The sequence below is a fragment of the Polypterus senegalus genome, chromosome 5 (genome assembly GCF_016835505.1).
Source record: "Polypterus senegalus isolate Bchr_013 chromosome 5, ASM1683550v1, whole genome shotgun sequence".
NCBI lineage: Eukaryota > Metazoa > Chordata > Cladistia > Polypteriformes > Polypteridae > Polypterus > Polypterus senegalus.
The window spans coordinates 79,115,794-79,134,905 of NC_053158.1; the positions used below are offsets into that span (position 1 = coordinate 79,115,794).

Here is a 19,112-nt window from a genome sequence, read left to right on the forward strand (position 1 = left end):
CTTCAAATCCAACAAAAACTAACAATAGCACATTGATTTTTTAATCCCTAAAATTGGAATCTGCTTTCTATTAAATCAATTTTAGACACATTATACTGTAAAATTTTATTATGATATATTTTATGCATATTACTAGTACATGTAATTAAATTCTATTATCATTATTATTGTTGAATATGACTCACTATTACAAAATTATGAAATAAACAAAATTGTGGTGACAACTCTTTAATAAAGCGACTAGAAAAATGTAAAAATGTTCCATCTTTCAAACCAGCTAACTAGTCTTCCTGTATATTTTGAAATGTATTTTTACTTTGAATATTTTCTTGTTATTATATAAGAATTTTTCTTTAGCTTATACTAGCAAGGCCCAATGCTCTTGCCAGATAGAACATTTTAATCCAGTAGGCCAGTGAAATGATGTTTATACTGAAGTGCATGTTATGGGACAATTCTGCTCCATTTCACCTTGAAATACTAATTCTTAAGATCTGCAGCTTCAGGAAATAATTCTGTCAAACCTGTATAATTTTATCGCAAATGAAACCCAAACAAAGTTGAATTCTCTAACTTGGAACAGGTGAATGCCAGTGGATTGTTATGACAACAATGAATACGGTCTAATTCCTTCACATTCAGCCAATTTCACTCTCAATAAACAGTAATGAAAAATTGTGAGTCCTTTGTTTTTACATTGTTAAAAAAAATATGACAGGATGACAGTCTGTCAAGAATTCATATCACAATATTAGGCCATATGTTAGAAACAAGGGCAAGAAATGCCAACTCATTTTTAAGTCTGCAAGAGCTAAAATGAAAAAATGAACTCTTAAAAATGAATGCATTGGTGTTACTGGTGCCTCATATAAAGCCAGACTAAAGGGTTTGAAGGTTTAGTGGTAACTGGTGGTTTGCTTCTTAAACACATAAGATGTATAGTGCACTAAGGACACTCATTGCTGGGGTAAAATCTTTCTAGATTAATTTGTTGCCCTGCAATGTTTCAGGGAGAAGGCTTTTAATTGATCATTCCACATTAGTTCTTTGAAATGTTAAATTTCTGCAGACACTGAGTTAAGGTTTGTCAATCATAAATGAAATACTGTTATATTTTAGATCAAGATGTAATAATTAGCAGCTAAGTTCCAAAAATCGAATGTCCTGAGTTCAAAGTCTATGCCTGTTTGTTGTCTCAGTATAGTTTTCATTTGCCCTCCATGTCTATATAAAATTTTCTCCCACATCTCAAAGATGTACTTGTTAAGCATACTGGTGATTTGAAAATAGGCTCCATGTCATTTGTGCATGAAAGGGCCATGGAATGGACTGGCACTCTGTCTGGAAGGGTCCTGCCTCTTGCCCAATACCTCTGGCATAGGCTGTAGTTCTGTGAAACCCTTAATTGCTCTAAACAGATTTGAGAATGCTACTTTTATAGCAATCTCTTATATATATTTCTCTTCTGGTTCGTCCTGCTTCCTCTTCAAACCCGGTCCCGCCCACATGCAGCCCACACGGCATTTCTCGATTCCTATTTGTCCTCTTCCAAACACTTCCCCACACTGCCTGCGGTCTCCCATACACCCCCATGCTGCTTTTCTCGATTCCTATTCCTCCTTCGTACTACCGTGTTCCCCGCTCCTCTCTCATGACTCCATTGGTGTCACGTCACCAACCTATATCTAGCCTGACCACGTGACCTTTCACTTCGGTCATGTGTGCGCATGGGAGTCTTTTCCATAGCCTGCTACAGGAAGGTACTCTCTCGACCATTGGCATTGGTTTCACTCCTTGCTATTTTCATTATACTGCGATGGTTGTTTCCTAAGCCTTTGCTATAAAATGAATGACAGTATCTGCTCTGTCGACGGGTTTTTGTACAACGTCATCTATATTCCGGGATCCAGCAACTGCCTGTTCCTATCAGTGGGTTATTTCTTGACATAAATGGTTGACGGCTATCTAGTGGTGTTATAATTTATTCATAACATCTTCTCATGATGGTAAAATTAATGTTTTAGTTTTTAACGAAACAACCAGCAAACAGCAGTAGGAAAATCATGGTTATGAGTAGAAGTAAGGATGTTGGTAGGTCGTTTTTTGGCCAGCAGTGCACATCCTTCAATCATCCACTTCAGGGCAGTTATGAATGGCATGAAGGCAAAACAATTTTACTTGCTGGTCCCAAACTGCTGGTTAGAAACTACAATTACTGATCTGACTGATAAGAGAATAAAGTTGTTGTTTTTTTTCTTTTTGTTAAGACAGAAATTTCTTTTGGAGAGCAAGTTTCGGTTACCAATTGTTAAGATCAATGGGCAAAACAAGAATCAAAAACAAAAAGCAATAAACCTAGAAAATAAATTTCTGAGAAATAAATTTTATTATGTTAAAAATCAGGGCTTTATCTTATTAGAAAGAATGTGCAAGAAAGAATTTTCTGAGCATGCGCCTCACTTTGGAAAAGAATAGAATCGAATGCACATGACATCATACACTTGCACACATTCATCGGCCATGCTTCTAGATTTGTGCATCATCATAGCAAATGGTTCTAAACTGGGAACCATTGATGACATCACAAATGTGACTACCTTGGTTGTCGATTGGTAGTGGATTAGCTGGTCTACTAACACTGACCACCTTCATCTCTTTTCTCCAGCACTTGTAACTTTGAGCATTCACTAAAATGTTTTGCTTAAATGCTGCATGTGGCTCATATATCTGATTTTTATAAAGTGAACTCTCTTTGTAACTACTTGTTGCCATCATAATAAAACCAGATGACCCATTTTACTATGAAACACAGATCTTATGCCAATGAAATAACATGATATGAAGCCATAAAATGTAATCCTGTACTTTTATTAGGGTAACTTTTAATGTTCAGGCCTAAAACTTGAGCATCAAGTATTCTGTGGTTCTATGCCTCACTACAGATTTCACTGGTACTGTATTCTGTTTGACCAACCGATTTCATGTTGTTTTTCAGACGACTTTGTTGAGGAAGAGGAGGTTCAGTCCTTTGGATACAAGAGGTTTGGTAAGTGGTGAATGTTGATATATGCCTGTTAAGTTACCTTTGCTATTTGAAATGTTGTTCTTGCTCTTTAAAATTGAACACAACCATTACACTTGAAGAGTAACTGAGATGTGTTTTACTGATTGATAAAAGAAGACCTCATTTTTGCTTGTGAAATATTTCTGAAAGGCATTCGTTTAAATTCTATATATGTCATTTTTTTGAATTTCAGAGATGGCCATTAGGACTTTGGCAGTAGTTTCTGCTGTACTGTAGTTTCACCACAATGAAGGCTGACAAGCTGAATCAGCCAAGCACACTGACTCCTTACTGTAATATTTATCTGTCATCACCTTGTATGTCCCTTTCCTGGTTTTCTGTCTGTTTCTACTGATATGGGGCACCAGACAGCTCTTTTTAAAAATAATGGTAGATGATTAATAGCTGATATATCCCAAAATGCAATGCTCTGGCAGGGAGATCCTGTCCATTCAGATTGATGTGTGATGTTATCTGTTCTGGAGAGATAAGATATTACATTAATCTGGCATTCCATTTAAGGCAAGAGCTCTCTTCTACCGGGAATGTTTCCATCTGTCCCGTGAATGAAACTGGGATAAGGGTGTGTGAAAATTGGTGTATGTATGGGTGGATGTTAAGATTAGATTGTGGATTAGAAATAAAGGAATGTGTTTTTCAAAAACCTTTGAAGAGCAGGTTTTCTTTGAAAATGCAAAAAATAAAAAAAATAAATAAAATTTCACACTTTTCAACAACCTTGCCATTGATACGGTAATTTAATTGGAAAAAGATTGTCAAGTGGGAAAAATGCTGCTTTTATTGATGTTTGAAAGAAGAAAATTATATAAAAAGGTGTGGTTAGTGCTTTTTAACCTATGGAATACAACTACATACAATTACTGCTTTTTAACAGTACATTACAATGGAGTTAAAAAGGAACACAAATAGGCTTCCGATGGTTCAGTAGCTGGCGGCACGGTGGCGCGGTGGTAGCGCTGCTGCCTCGCGGTTAGGAGACCTGGGTTCGCTTCCCGGGTCCTCCCTGCGTGGAGTTTGCATGGTGTCTGCGTGGGTTTCCTCCCACACTCCAAAGACATGCAGGTTAGGTGGATTGGCGGTTCTAAATTGGCCCTGGTGTGTGGGTGTGTTTGTGTGTGTCCTGCGGTGGGTTGGCACCCTGCCCAGGATTGGTTCCTGCCTTGTGCCCTGTGTTGGCTGGGATTGGCTCCAGCAGGCCCCCGTGACCCTGTGTTCGGATTCAACGGGTTAAAAAATGGATGGATGGATGGTTCAGTAGCTTTCATAGACAGAAGATTTCAATTCAAGTGATTTAAAAAGGGCATTGATCGATGTGTGTTAGTGGTGGAAGGTCTTTGACTAACTGTTGTCCAGTTTTCTTAAATATAACATTTTTGAAAATATACCCGATAGAATATTACCCAGTAATTAGCAAATGGAAAATAACTATTAATAGAAAATGATTAATATTACCAGAAAATTGATGTCAATATTACCTTAAGAAAGGAGAAAAGCAGCTCAAATAAGTTCCCCATCTAGCTGTTAATATTAGTTAGAACACAGTAATTTGTTAAAATTATTTAATAAGTAAGAACTTGGAAAGGAACTGATTTATTGTACAACAGAAATATGAAAGGGGACATTTATCTTAAAGACTTTAAAGATACACAGGTATGGATAAACCGTAACTCACACTCAATCTGTTGTGCATTATACCAAAAATTAATCAGCATGGCACAAACTGTCATCCTGTCTTATCCTTATTAGTAGTAGTGAGCGCCGTCCTAGTTACATGCCAAGTGGCTCCCATCTTCTGTTCTCAGATCATCTGCAGTCCCCTTTCCAAACCTGACCTGTGTTTATGTCAGCTAGGGCAGCTAAACATTTCCCATGTAATTAATTAGTTGAAACACCATTTATCTGCAACTTGATGAAAGGCAGTTCAAAGAGAGACCCCATTCCAGGTAGGTTGGGCGTGCAGTGGGTGTCAAAAAGAAGGGGATCAATACGATACAGTACAATACACAGAATAGAACAAATCCTCAATACAGAGGATTATATTGGATAACTCATAGTGTAGAAAGGTTTTTGTTTTCATACACACAGTTCTATGCTTTTTTTCTCATATTTATTTATAAAAAATGTCAATGAAAAAAAAATAACAGTATAGTGGACCAATAAAGAAAGGATGGAAAATGTTGTCCCCTTTCTGAAAACAAGACACATTTTGGTTAGACACATATATATAGAGAGACAGTTGCTGTTGGGAGTCCTTTTTCAAACACTTTTTTTGTGTGCCTTATTAATAAATCCTAGTGGTACACTTGGTGTCATTACTATTGATTATCTGGGAGGTATTTGATGAAATTAACATTAAATGTCATTAGTCAATATTATTAGTGCAAAATTGGACAATAGAAAATGAGTATAATGTGGAGTAGTGTTCCTCAAATGAAGGAATAAAGGAAAGGTGACAAACTGTGACAGATAGGGGGCACTGTCGTCCCCTTGAACCCTCAGATCAGATGCCAGATACCAGATAAAAGTCCAATTATTGACTTTATTATAATAATAATATGCACAAAGCACCCTACACTCCACAATACTCATCCAATAACCAATCAATACAATAAAAATAAATCCTCCACTCTCCCAGACGCTTTGCCACCCTTCCTCCTGACTCAGCTCAACCCTGGGATCTCCCACAGTCCTTTTTATAGTCCTTGACCCAGAAGTGTTTCTCTCTGTCCATGTGATTGGTAACACTTCCAGTTCAGATAAAAACTCCTTTTCTTCAACCCGGAAGCTCGTCATTTCTTCTGTCCATGTGACTAGGATGCACTTCCGGGTTGTAGGGAAAACAATCGTTCTTCCTCCCTGCAGCGCCTTCTAGTGGCCCCCGTGGTATCCAGCAGGACTGTGGATAAAAATTCCATTGTCCATAATTCCCTGCTGACATTCGGGGCACCTCCATGCTGCAGGGAGGGCTCCACCTGGCGGCCTGGGGGTATTGGCCGGTTTGACTGGCCGGCCGTATATTACAAAACATTAACCAATAAAACTTTATCCATCCATAAATCAATTCATCCAGTTTCTAAGAACCTAATTCATTTCAGAGCTGCAGGGAGACAAATAGAAAATTCAGAATTTCAAAATGTACATTGCTATTCGGTGTGGAATAGATAAGCATTACTATCTCACAGTAGACTGCATAACGCTCCACAAACACACTGACCAGATCTTTACTCAAACTAATGCAGAAATCAAGTTGGATTCCAACAGATTTAAACACTGCATAATGTGTCATCTCTTTTGACTATACCACAAGGTAAAACTGCATAAATACAATTCTTATTTCTAGAACTGTTTGCAGGATTTCAATTCACTATTTACTGAACACAATGGAATTATAGTCTACTTTTTACATTAACAGTTAAGGGAAATGTTACAAGCATACAGTACCAAAAATGTGGACATTTGTTGGAAAACAGTGCCAAATTAATCCTGAAACATATGGGGCTTACTCTATTAATATTTGTTTTACTATGCGTCAAGCAGCTCAGAATGGAAAAGTTGTATCAGACAAGAATTATATTCCATCCAGGCTGTTTGCAGACTTCCATCTACCCATTTTCTATAGCTATTTTATTCCTGCTGTGCCTGAAAAATCCCATCCTGCCAAAGAGAGGCATATGGCAGTAAGATGCCTTAAAATATGCCACGGGTGTTTTCCAAACCACAATGAAACACAGCCACACCACCTACTGTCTTGTGGCCAATGAATGCTGGAGTGTGAAAGAAGTGAAATTCTGTAATGTAAGGAGGTAGTTTACACATACAGTATATCATACAAAGTCAAAAACGAGGGCAGCGAGAAAATGAGGTGTGAATTACAATGATGTGATGACATTTACAGCCATGACAGAGGCAAGCACATAACATGAATAGAGAAGGTAATATCCTTCAGGCTTTCCATCATATTTCCTTAATGTAGACATAAATGACTGGAGAACAGTAACTGTAGTTTCTGAAAAAGGAGTAACAAGATTTGTTTCAAGCTCACTTATTATTTCTACCTGTGACATTATTTTATTACTATGACAATTGTGAAAGACGTAGTGAATGGACTGGCATCCCAACTGGGATGGAGAGTAGCTTTTTACCCAAGTGGTAGGCTATTATGTACGGACAATGCGGATGGATGCACACCCTTGCTGGAATGGTTTCTGTTCCTTTTCCCAGTCGGGTGGAAAAATTATGAGTGGACTGCGGAAAAGTTCAACAGTGCTCCTCTGGCATGGGAGTTTGGGGGGGCAGCCCTATTATGCTCCTTGGGTGTTGCCAGAAAAAGACCTTCCAGTTTAATGGATGTTTAAGCTGACCTGGAAGTGCTTTCTGGACACAATGTTGTGGCACTTTAAGGCACTTCCAAGAACAGCATAAAAGGCACCTCCTCGCCTCAGTCTGGAAAACTTGCTTGGAAGAAGAACATTGGAATTGTGACGGTGATTGTGAACCTGTAAAGGTATTATTCTAAATAAGAAAGTCTTTTGAACTGCGACTGTTGCTAACGGGTGGGTTTAGGGATCTGAAATGCCCCATAGTGGTCAAACCATAATCATCTTAAGTAGTGCTTTTGGAATTATTAATTAAAGTAGCAAAGTATATGAGTATTTCTGTAGCTAAAATCATATTGAGGGGATTCAAGACTATATGGAATTACCACAGACATTGTTTGTGTAAACATAATTGAGGCTCAGATTCCAGTCTGCCTCCTTCCCAAAGGAAGATAAAAGAATGTGAATATTGCTCCATTTTGGTTACGTAACTACTTCTAGCCTCTTACCAGTACCGCAGGATTGTCTTTGCTTCTTTGATTTCACTTTTTTTGTTCTAGACATGGTTTTATTTCTTCTATGTAACACTCTATAAACATGTCAGAGATCACTAGGTAGTTACATTTGTGCATTTTAAACGATTGGTCATTTCACTAAGCTAAGATTGTCCAGAGTTTTTATTTTTGACTATTTAATTAATTTTTTCTTATTTTCTAAAAAACAGTAGGGTAAAGATATCTCAAAGTGGAATAAAGTGAAGGCAGAAAACTGAATTCATTGGTTTTTGAGAGGAAAGTGCAGTTTTTGAGTATGATGGAGTGAAGACCCAAGTTAAAGAAAAGGGGATGGTGGTGCACTAACTTAAGAATCCAGCCCTGAATGGATAATTTAGTAGTACAAATATCTTCAGATTATTACAAAGAATGCAGAAAAATAACAGGGTAAATAAGGACTATGGATTGCAGTAAAATTCAGAAACCCCAATACATTAGGATTAAAATGGTACTAAACTGTGGGATATTCTGGAATACATAAGGATCCCATGTGCTGGATATTTACACATAATATACACAGCAAGATTGCAATTTCTAATTTAATATTTAAGATGGATGAATATGTGTTCCATTAGTGTTGATTTAAATTGGTGATTTTGCTGTAACAAAATAATGGTTGTTATTTCATGGCACACAAGTGATTTTAACGCTTTAAAATGTCATAATCCTTGGGATTAATAAAATATCTATCTATCTATCTATCTATCTATCTATCTATCTATCTATCTATCTATCTATCTATCTATCTATCTATCTATCTATCTATCTATCTATCTATCTATCCTCAATTTTTCCTAAACTAGTACCAGGTTAAATGCAAATGGCATAAGGCCTCGCTACAGTGAAATAGTGGATGACTATTACGTCACTTCTGGTCGTTATAATAACAGACCTGAGAGCCTCTCATCATAAAGTTAGAGACTACACATCTAGTTAGAAAGATAAAGATTGTGAGTATAGAAAGTAAGTTTCCACTTTAGTAAAAGGATAAGTGCCTGTGTTTCCATCTTGTTGCTATGTCACTTTCATTCCAAAAGATCACAAACATTTTGAGGAATAAAATGCATTGCATTTGTCATTTCAAAAGATGGCACATCACAAACATTAACAGTGCTCTTACACTCCCATAACAAATGGCATATAATGGAGACATACCCATTGATTGGTTTTCTGATAAATTAAACACTGAGGTCTAGGTTGATTAGTTAGATTTAGACCTGTTTTAGACGGGTAGCACAGCTAATGATAAATAACCAAAAAAGAAGATGGACAGAGATGTTAGATTAAACAATGGATTTCCTCATCTTGTCTTAATGTTCATGTCTTGATTAGGACTGATCAGTAATTGAGGACCTTGATTTTTTTGCCATGCTGTCTTACTACAATTTCTCTAATCTTTCTAAACTTCACACTGTAAACAAAAAGTGGTTCCGTGCTAGTTGAAGCAATTCTCTGAGCCACAGTTCACTTATTACTCAGTCTTAAAATATCACATGAAAACAAAACTATTAACAAAAATATCACTTAAGTCATCAGAAATTTCAGTAGCAAGGAAAACAAAGAAAGCTGCATGAATTGTGAAGAAGCACTGTTAGGTTCAGTTGCTAAGTGAGTGCCCAGTTTGGAGACAATTGACCAAGAGATGGGAGTACAAATATAGATTAGTCTGAGAATGAAAAAGGCCAAGAAGCCAAATTCAAAGCACAAGGCTAGAAACAAAGTTAAACAAAACAAAACAGAAGTTCTAACAGTAAATATTTTTGGAAGTGCTTTTTAGCTTCCTTCAACCCTAGAAAGACAGATCAAAACCTCTGCTGCTCCTTTTTTTATCCAATGATAAATTCATGGAATATGTACATTGCAATTCTAAATAACATAAGTGTGATGATATAGTATTGTTCCAGTGACAGTTCATGTGGTAACAATCCAAGGCTGTTGCTGACAAAAAGATGAGAAAGCCATTACTGTACAATACTAAAATGGTGGCACCAACAGACAAGGTAATATCACAGTGACATGAACAAAAGAGTTGATTATAATCCTTATATATAATTTGATACTATCTGTATGTATGGTGTTCGCAGCAATACCTCGAGCAGCCACAAGAGCAGCGGCCACAGGAAGGATGCGTAGGAAATGAAGTCACATGACTGATGCGGAACGTAGACTTGCTAATTCAATCACACGTACACAACGAGCACAACAAATGGATGAGCAGCGTACGGCTACAAATGCTACTAACACTGAATAGAAATTGTGCCAGCCATGCACAAACGACTGAAGAAGCTCGAGCAGCCGCAAAATGCAGCACGAATTGAAAGAAATTGAGCAGCTGGTGCCTTGCAGTGGCCGAGAAGGTCTATTTTAGCCACAAATCATTGCCATGATAACAAAATCATTTCAAGGACTTAACAAAACAAATAATTCTTTGCAGAGAAAATATGGATTTCACAAACTTTGAATTTGCAGCCAGATTCGATCGGGCTCCCAGTCGCTAGTTAAAAATTAAATTGGTCTTGTCTGTTTCGGGAGATGGATGTCTGAAGCAGGACTCCATTATTTTACTTTTTTTTTAACCTGTATTAAATGAATCTGAGATGCTTTAATTAAAGTAAATGCAAGTATATACAAGCATGAATAGCAGAAAAAGGGCTCAGAAAGAAAAACTGAGGAAAAAATAAACAGGAAAATGTGAGTGAGTTTAAGAATAAATTTAGAGCACTTAGTGCTCAGCTTGAAGATATTAAGCAAATAACAACTTGTTTTGAGATAGTTGAACAACTGACATCTACTGAGAGAAAAGCAATGGCTGAAAATTCCGAATGCGAAGTGCTTGGAGACAGATTAGCTATACTGGAAGATGAATACAGAAGGAAAAGTCCAAACCCAGCAAAATTCATAGCTTAACTGTTCTCTAAAATAATTGGAGAGGACTTCAAATCAGACACAGAGATATCAGCAGCTTACCGCATACATGGATCGAATGCCTCAAAATCTAGAAGCCTCATTATGCCTTTCGGCAAATTACTGTATAAATTAAATGTGATGTTACTTCTTAGACTGAAACAAGAGATTGTATTTGAAAATAACAGAATTCACTCTAGCTCAATATGCACAAAGCATACACTTATTCAACTTAAAAACTATCTTGTTTAAAGTTGTCCAAAATTTTTCAGGGGAAGATCCAATCTGCGAACGTTGCAATCGAGCTCCAGCCTCATTGAGCAATATGTTTTTGGTGTGCACCAAATTAATATCATTCTGAACCAAAATCTTTAAATGCCTATCAGGCATCTTTGGTGTCGTAATCCCTCCTAATCCATTTTCAGTTGTCTTTGGTGTTCTTCCAGATGGCCTTAGAGTGGAGAAGGATAATCTGCAATTGCCTTTACTTTACTACTGACATGTATCTTGCTCAACTGGAAGAATCCTGGCCCACCTCTTTTAAGTCATTGGGTAACTGATGTTGTATACTATTTGAAATTGGAAAAAATCTCACTTAGAGGATCTGTTCAAAAATTTTTAAAACCTGGCAGGATGTAATTAATAACATTTTAGAATAAGCATTTATATTGGGGAAAAGGATTCTCTTCCATTTTTCCTACTTTTAAAGTTTTACTCTGGCTGTTGACCTTTCTCTCTTTCTCATGGGTAGGAATTGAATTGAATTTAGTTTTGTCAAGTTTGTCTTGTTTGTATGGAATGTGTAAGAAGAATGAGTCGGAGACATCATAAAGATTTGGGGCAGCCACCCTTATAATTGAATCGGCTGCAAAAGTTGGTTTTAAGTTCAGAGTCCAGAACAGAACTGCCTGTACTGAGGCAAGATGGCAGTTTTAAAGGCCTGGAAAGGAAATGACATCATCTGTTCAGGAACTGGGAGTGGCGTCCTCGTGCCCGGAAGTGACATCATCCTTGGGGCCAGCAACAGGCGGGATTTCCCGGGAAAGGTCTGCAAGGGACTGAGAGAGATAGTCGGTACACTCCGCCACCCCCTGGCCTGGCGCAGAATTACTAGTGTTTAGGCCCTTCAGCTGTTTCCCATGTGGCCGTGTGTGACAAATGTTACTTGCTTTTAATGAATTCAATTAAAAATAATAATTAAAAGTTAAATGACTAGAACTAATGACAATTTAATTAAAACTTATTTTTCCCAAATACCCAGAGAACCCTCATGACACCCTGACCTCTGCATTGAGCTTTTCTTCATCCACCTGACCATGCACAGTTAGTGTCAGTGCCTGCCTACATTAACTAATCTCTAATTAATACAAACAACTAAAAAACAAAAGATAAAAGGCACAAAGCAATCATGCCCAAAGATGACAATAATAATAAATAAAAGAATAGACTTTGAAAAGTATAAATAGCTAATAGTGAAATATTCTGTCAAAAAAACAGTCAGGATTTTCCAAAAAGATCTAGAAGATAACTATTTTACATGTGTCCCAAGCCCTGTTTTTAGGTGACAGAGGTGGGCATGAGAGCACACACCAACAGGTGATTACTCCCCCATGTCACATGACCACACCCATGATGCCACAACATCACAGCCATCATGAACCCCAGGAACAAAGGAAAATTGGCAGCCCAAAAAAGCAATATGGAAAAGCAAAGCAAATACATGAGAAAATGCACACAAGCACTGTGAAAAAATGTCTTCAAACAACTAAAACTCCTAACCCGAGGTTTTAACAAAAAATCTGATTGTTCTGAAATAATCCAAGAAATACCTTATGGCAGATGACAGAAATGGATAGAAAAGGGTGACAGAAAACCTAATACTAGTTTAAAGTTTGAGAAGTTAGGGTTCTACTAGAACTTGCGTTTGAAAGAGTTCTGTTTGACTTGTATCTAGAAGCAAAAATCATTAAGCTGTGAAGAGGCAGTCCTCAACTTGACTGAATCCAAAATGTAAATGTGCACTTGAGTCTATGAAGGCTGACGTTCTGGATGAGCCCATTACAAGACATATAGATGCACAGCCAACAAATCAAACCAGCTATTAGGAAGAAAGTAGAAATTCTGGGGTTGGTAAATAAAACCTCACTATATGATTAGAAATTGATATGCATTTGATATCTCCTACCCTGTGCATGGTCAAAAAATGGACAAATGGATTTTTCATTTGGTAAAAACCTTGCTCAGGTCCTGTTTCTCAAATGCTATAGCTGACCTCTTGACATTACAACACTCAAAAATGTTGGACTTTTTAGTGGTGAGGACAGGTTAGGTGTCCAAGCCCATTTATAATCACATTAAGTAGGTCATTTTGGGAACTTGCTGTTAGAGCTGATATCTGGGCTTTCTTCAATTGCTGTAAACATTCCAGGAAAAAAAAAGACCCAGCCTTCTAATGTGATGCTCTTATAGCGAAGAAGGAAACTTGTGGTTTGAAGTTGACAACAGAAAATTGGGAGGCAGATTAACAAAGCTCTGCACTATTGAATGCCTAATTTAACTTTTCAGATTCTGTCCTATGTGAAACCCTTGATCGTGTTCCTATGTGAAGAAAGTGTGCCAAAGCAGCAAAGGATAAATTTGTGATTTTTTTTTTTATTTTCCTGTTTGCTTTTTCAATCATGAGTTCAAAAGTTGAATCTTTGGTTAGAATACATTGGTGCGGAGGTGGTGATCGGTTAAAAGTAATTATTTTATATTTTGGGTTTCAAACAAGAATGTAGTGGTTGGGCTGATATGAAATGACATAGTTTTATGGTGTGAAATAAGATTTTTGCTCATTGGCTATGCTGGTAATGCTTATCATTTTAAATTAAACTGCAGCACTGGGGAGGCTTGAGAGAGCTGACATTAGCGGATATTAGACAGAAAAACCCAAGTGTTATTAAGAAAAGAAAAAGAATTGCTGGTATGACATTATGGTTTAAGGAGTTAATAGCTGGTTTAAGGATTCAAAATTGCGAAGTCATTTCAGCCATTTCCCTTCCCAGTCAAGAGGCCTTTGTTTAGACAGATGGTTGTATTTTCTTTTTTACATTTCAGTGGAGTGGGCTGCAGTTAATGCAACCAGTGAGGGATTTTGCTTTGCTGACAAAGTTAATAAAGATATGAAGCTGTGCTCTTGCTGCTCCCAAATATTCTGAGGGAAATCTTGTGATTGACATCGGGTTAAATAATAAATGTCTGCATTATCTGGGCAATCTTCCATAAAGCAGCCAAAGTAAACTTCTTAATAAGTAGGCTACACGTTATAACCTTTCAAATTAGACCAGACTCAATGTTTTCATATATGCTAGACTTCCCTAGTAAAAAATATTCGGAAGAAGGGGGGCTATGGCAAGTGTTTGACAGGGTTTGTTCCTTCAGTGCTGTTGTGGCTTTTATCTTGTTTGATTTTAATGTCCTTGGGAAAAAAAAAAATTATAATTTTGGGAGAAAATAACAAGGTCAATCTGTTCCCATCCTCCGTAGTTGATTTCTTATGCCTTCTCCTTCTGCCTATTCCCTGCTGTTACTTTCATATGGTTACTGGTGCAGATGCCAATTCCAACACATTCACATGTTGTGGACTATTTATGACAATATGGCTTCCTACTTTGTTCTGTTCATGTACAATTTTGATTGCAGTTAGGTGAAAACAACTAAGTTGCTGTGTTCAAGTCATGCAAAAATTCCAAAATAAACACTATGCAAGTATCACATCATTCTAAAGGCAACCAAACCACAAAATGGCTGAGCTGAATTTTTAAAATTTTGTACAACAAAGTGAGGTGACAAGTAGTCACTTTTGGGTAAAATCAGGTATCAGAATGATCTCCCAATCCTCCCACTAATAGCTATCACTTGAAAGTGTTCACCTAAAGTTGCCTGTTGAGAAGCTCATGTTCCCATATCTCCTTTGAACACCACATTTGTCGTGATTAATAATCCAGATTGAATTTTCGGATAACAAAGCCATCAACTAACAAAATAGATTTGATGGACTTTCTGGAATCCACTCATTTTTACATTACTTGTATTTGTAGAATCTCCTGGTATCCTGTAGCTGGATTATAGAAAAAATCACTTTTCTTTGTCATGTGTAGTAGGAAGCTAACCGGTTCTTACATAAAGGTTTAACGTTAGAACCACAGTGTTGTTTTATTTGACTACATTTCTAGCGTTGCATTTGGATGCGGTTTCTCACTTGTACTGATCTGTCTTGCGTGTCCTATAACCTTGGTTTGACCTCTCTTTGCTTATGCTGCCATCTCTTGGTAAGTTCTCTTTATACTGTACGATCGCTCATTATCCAGCTCCATAACTTTTTGCTTGTCCCTTTTGTGCTTTTTGCTGGCATCTCCTGGTCAATTCCAGCTATACTAGACACTTGTTCATTTGTACTCATCCTAAAACAAAATCTTACAAATCTCTGCCATTAAGGGCTCCCACCAAACAAGTACCCAGCTTTTTATAAACTGCTATTTATTAATTGAATATAGAAGATCTGAAAAGTAGTGTATAGATGGATGTTTGCAGTCATTTGTACAAAATGATATTCTACATTCAGAAGACTAAAGCTTATTTTTGTACTGTAATCGTAAAGATCTATCACTGCTAATAAAAGATATATTCACTGGAATTAGAAGCCAGAGTTTTGTTTCCTCTTGTAGGCAGGACAGTCCGAAGAACCTGCATTTAAATCCTGACCCAGTCACACTTCTCCATTGTTCAAATGGGCTTTATTCAGGTAGTTTGCTTCCTGTGCCTGTATGGATTTTCTCCAAGTACTTCACACTTTTGCCCACGTTTCAGAAAAGACATACTAGGTAAACACTTGACTCTGACATATTACTTCATGAGTGGGTGTGGATTGTATGTACAGTATGTGTGTGAGTGTGTCCTGTGATGGACTACAGCAACATGTTGGTTTGACGTGATGTTGCTGGAATAGGATACATCTTCCTAAAAGCCATTAGTGGAAGCAGCAGATTTAAAAAAATGATGCCTGGATATTTTGCTTGATCATATGAACTTCAAGCTGCCAGGTTGCATTTAGCAGTTTTCTCATTGTGTCCCTGTAGACCCCCTCTGTTTAGTAATCCTTACGGTTCATAACTGGCCCAGGCACTGTACTGATTATATCATTACTGACTTATTACAAAGTATCAGTGGCCAAACACTCCATCTGTTACTAATTTTAGCAAACATGTACTTAGAAAGATTGATGTCTACCCATTGACCCACATGATAACAGTTTTCCATTGGATATGTCTGGCATGATGTCGGTGACACTGTAATGATGCTCATTCCCTTTAACTCCAGAGTCCTGAGCATTTCTGTGCCAGGTGATGATTTATGTGGGGTTTGCACTTTTTCTCAGTATCTGCTTGAGGTTTTTCTCAGTACTCCAGTTTACACTCACATCTCAAAAAAGATTTTATATAATGTTTCTGTATTAGAGATTGTGTTGTGTGTGTGTGTGTGTGTCCTGTAGTGGACGTCTATTGCAACTGTGCAATGGCAAAATGTGTGATCAGACAATGAATGAATGGTGCTTACGTTCAGGTTATCTTATGACTGCAGATTATAACAAATGAAGTACATTTCATATCTTTACACATATGAGAAGGCCTATAAATGTTTTGTTTTCATATCTCTGTGGTGGGCTGGCGCCCTGCCCTAGGGTTTGTTTCCTGCCTTGTGCCCTGTGTTGGCTTTGATTGGCTCCAGCAGACCCCCATTACCCTGTAGTTAGGATATAGTGGGTTGGATAATGGACGGATGGAATTCATATCTTGTTTCATCTTAGACACACAAGAGGGTATTCTATTTGAGATACAGGCAGTACTCATATACTGGGACAGAATGGAACAAGCCCACTGTGAAGAAAAGAAACCCTCAGGGCCATAAGCTGTTTTTGCATTTTGCATGGGTTTCAGACTTAAGTTTGCAACCCTGAGTTTAAATCTTTGAAGCCTAATCGGGATGCTCTGTGATAGGAATATTGCTTGAGTGAAGAGAAATTGGTTACTGGTTACTAATACTAGTAATAAAATGTTATTGGAATATTAGAAGGAAGGGGTGACGCTACAGACATAGCGAAGAAAACCAGTAGGGAATTCTCAACACGGCTCAAAACTGGTAGTTGTTAGTTGACCTGGGGTGCAGCTTAGGATCATGTTTGCTATCAAATAACCACCCTTAGGCCAGGCATTTTCTTGATGTCTGCAACAACAAGGTAAGTGGTCAGGCTGGAAGTTTAAGGGCTGAATCTAGGAGGCAAATGAAATGAAGAGGGCAAAGTATAAGGATCTGTTCAGTGAATATAGAAGAGACAATTGGTATGCTTAGTGTGGGCCAATTTAGGTGGGATTGCAGAAACTTTGCTGGCCAATCCATATACTGGACCCTGAGGCACCTTGGCATCACAACCCTGCACATGAAGAAGGCCATCAAGATCATTATAGAGGTAACAGAAAAGCCTTCCAGACAGCTTTGGATCAGGAGGGGCACATTGTCCACAAAACTTCTTGGACACAGGCCAGGGATTAATCATCCCTTGTGTGGTCACCTAGGTGTGGATATACCGTATGGCTGTATGGTTAAAGACCCAAAACACCCAATGCTCCTAGGTTCCATCACTGAGGATGTGTCCAAGGTGCATCACGAGATGTATGCTAGTATCGGTATACCATGAGCTGCATTACTGTATAGTGAAAACTGGCTTCCAAACTTGGCCCTGACGCTGTCTGAGTAGGTCATTTTCACTTAGAATTCCATCCTCTCTCATCCAAAAATTGTGAAACTTAGCTTTTTTGACTGTGACCTTTGGCACTTACTTGAATGATTTGCTGTTGAGTGTCAAGTGGCTTGGATCAGCACCTCGAAGTCTGAGGTTATGGTTGTCTCTCTTGGAAATGAGTGGATTGCTCTCACCATCTAAGAGGGCAACAATTTCCCTTAGTGGAGGAGTTCAAGTTTGTCAGCATCATTTAAACAAGAGATGGAAGAAGTGAATGGGTGAGATTGACAAGCAGGTTAGAGTGGCAGCAGTTGTTCTCTGGCTGCTGTTCTGGTCTGTGTCGATGAAGAGGGAGCTGAGTATAAACAGAAAACTCTCAGTTTACCAGTCGAGCTACTTCTGGTCATGAGCTGCGGGGAATGACAGAAAAAATGAAATCACAAGTACAAGCAACAGATATAAGGTTTTATTGCAGGATGGAATGGCTGCCGCTCTGTAATGGGGTGAAAAGCTCAGAAATTCTCGAAGAACTTCATAGTAGAGTCACTGCTTCTCTGGATCAGGAGGAGTCAGTTGAAGTAGTTTGTGCATGTCGTAAGGAGGCAGCACATCCCATTGGGCAGAGACCCTATGGCAGACCCAGGACACACTGGAGAGATCATATCATTTGGGAATGCCTGGGAATTCCCCAGGAAGTGCTGGACTCTGTATCTGGATACAGGTAAATCTGGGTTGACCTGCTTGGCCTGCTGCCATTGTGACCCTCATCAGGAAAAGCGGTTGAGAAAATGAGATGAGATGAGATGAGTTTGATGGGCAGCTCTAATTTAGCCCAATGTGAGTAAGTGAGTGTGGATGTGTGCCTGCCTGAGTCCTGCCCTGGGTCAGTTCCTGCATTGTACAGAATGCAGTCAAGATAGACTCTGGTTCTTCATGATTATTAGTTGGATTATATGGGTTTAATAAATGAATCATCTCATCATTGATACTCAGGACAGATTATCGAAGGATCAACAAATTATTTACATCTGTAAGCACAAGCAATTTTTGAACTTAACAAATATAACTCCAGTAGCAACTTGTTTCCAATAGCAAAAAGTGAGCCTTGATTGTTATTGTGGAGAAATTAAATTAAATTCTTCTCATAATGTCACACAAATAATTTTTACTCTGGACAATTAAGAAACATAAAGCACACACCCGCATCCACCTAAGAAGACATTGCTTTCCTCATTTTAAAGCAAAGAATAAAACTTAACACCTATCCTCTTAAAGTCATGCTAATGACTTGTTTCTTACATTCTTTTTTCCAAAGTTGAATTGCCAAAGAGATTATTTCAAAGTCAGGCGAGCATACTTGCATTCCTCTACTGTGCTGCGGAAGTCGGTTAAAACAATTTAACAACAGCTCACACCAGGAACAAGCAGGAAGATCATCATTCTTAACTTTTACTTTCTTACGAGTGGGTCAT

At 38.0% G+C, this 19,112-nt stretch overlaps 1 protein-coding gene across 1 annotated transcript in view; it reads left to right on the plus strand.

Moving 5' to 3' along the window:
* The window catches only part of colec12 (collectin sub-family member 12), a 208,147-nt gene that overhangs the window by 19,325 nt on the left and 169,710 nt on the right, over window positions 1-19,112 (plus strand). The window contains exon 2 of the mRNA XM_039754864.1: window positions 2,996-3,046. Within this exon, the coding sequence (XP_039610798.1) occupies window positions 2,996-3,046 (51 nt within the window). The remainder of the gene's footprint in view (window positions 1-2,995; window positions 3,047-19,112) is intronic.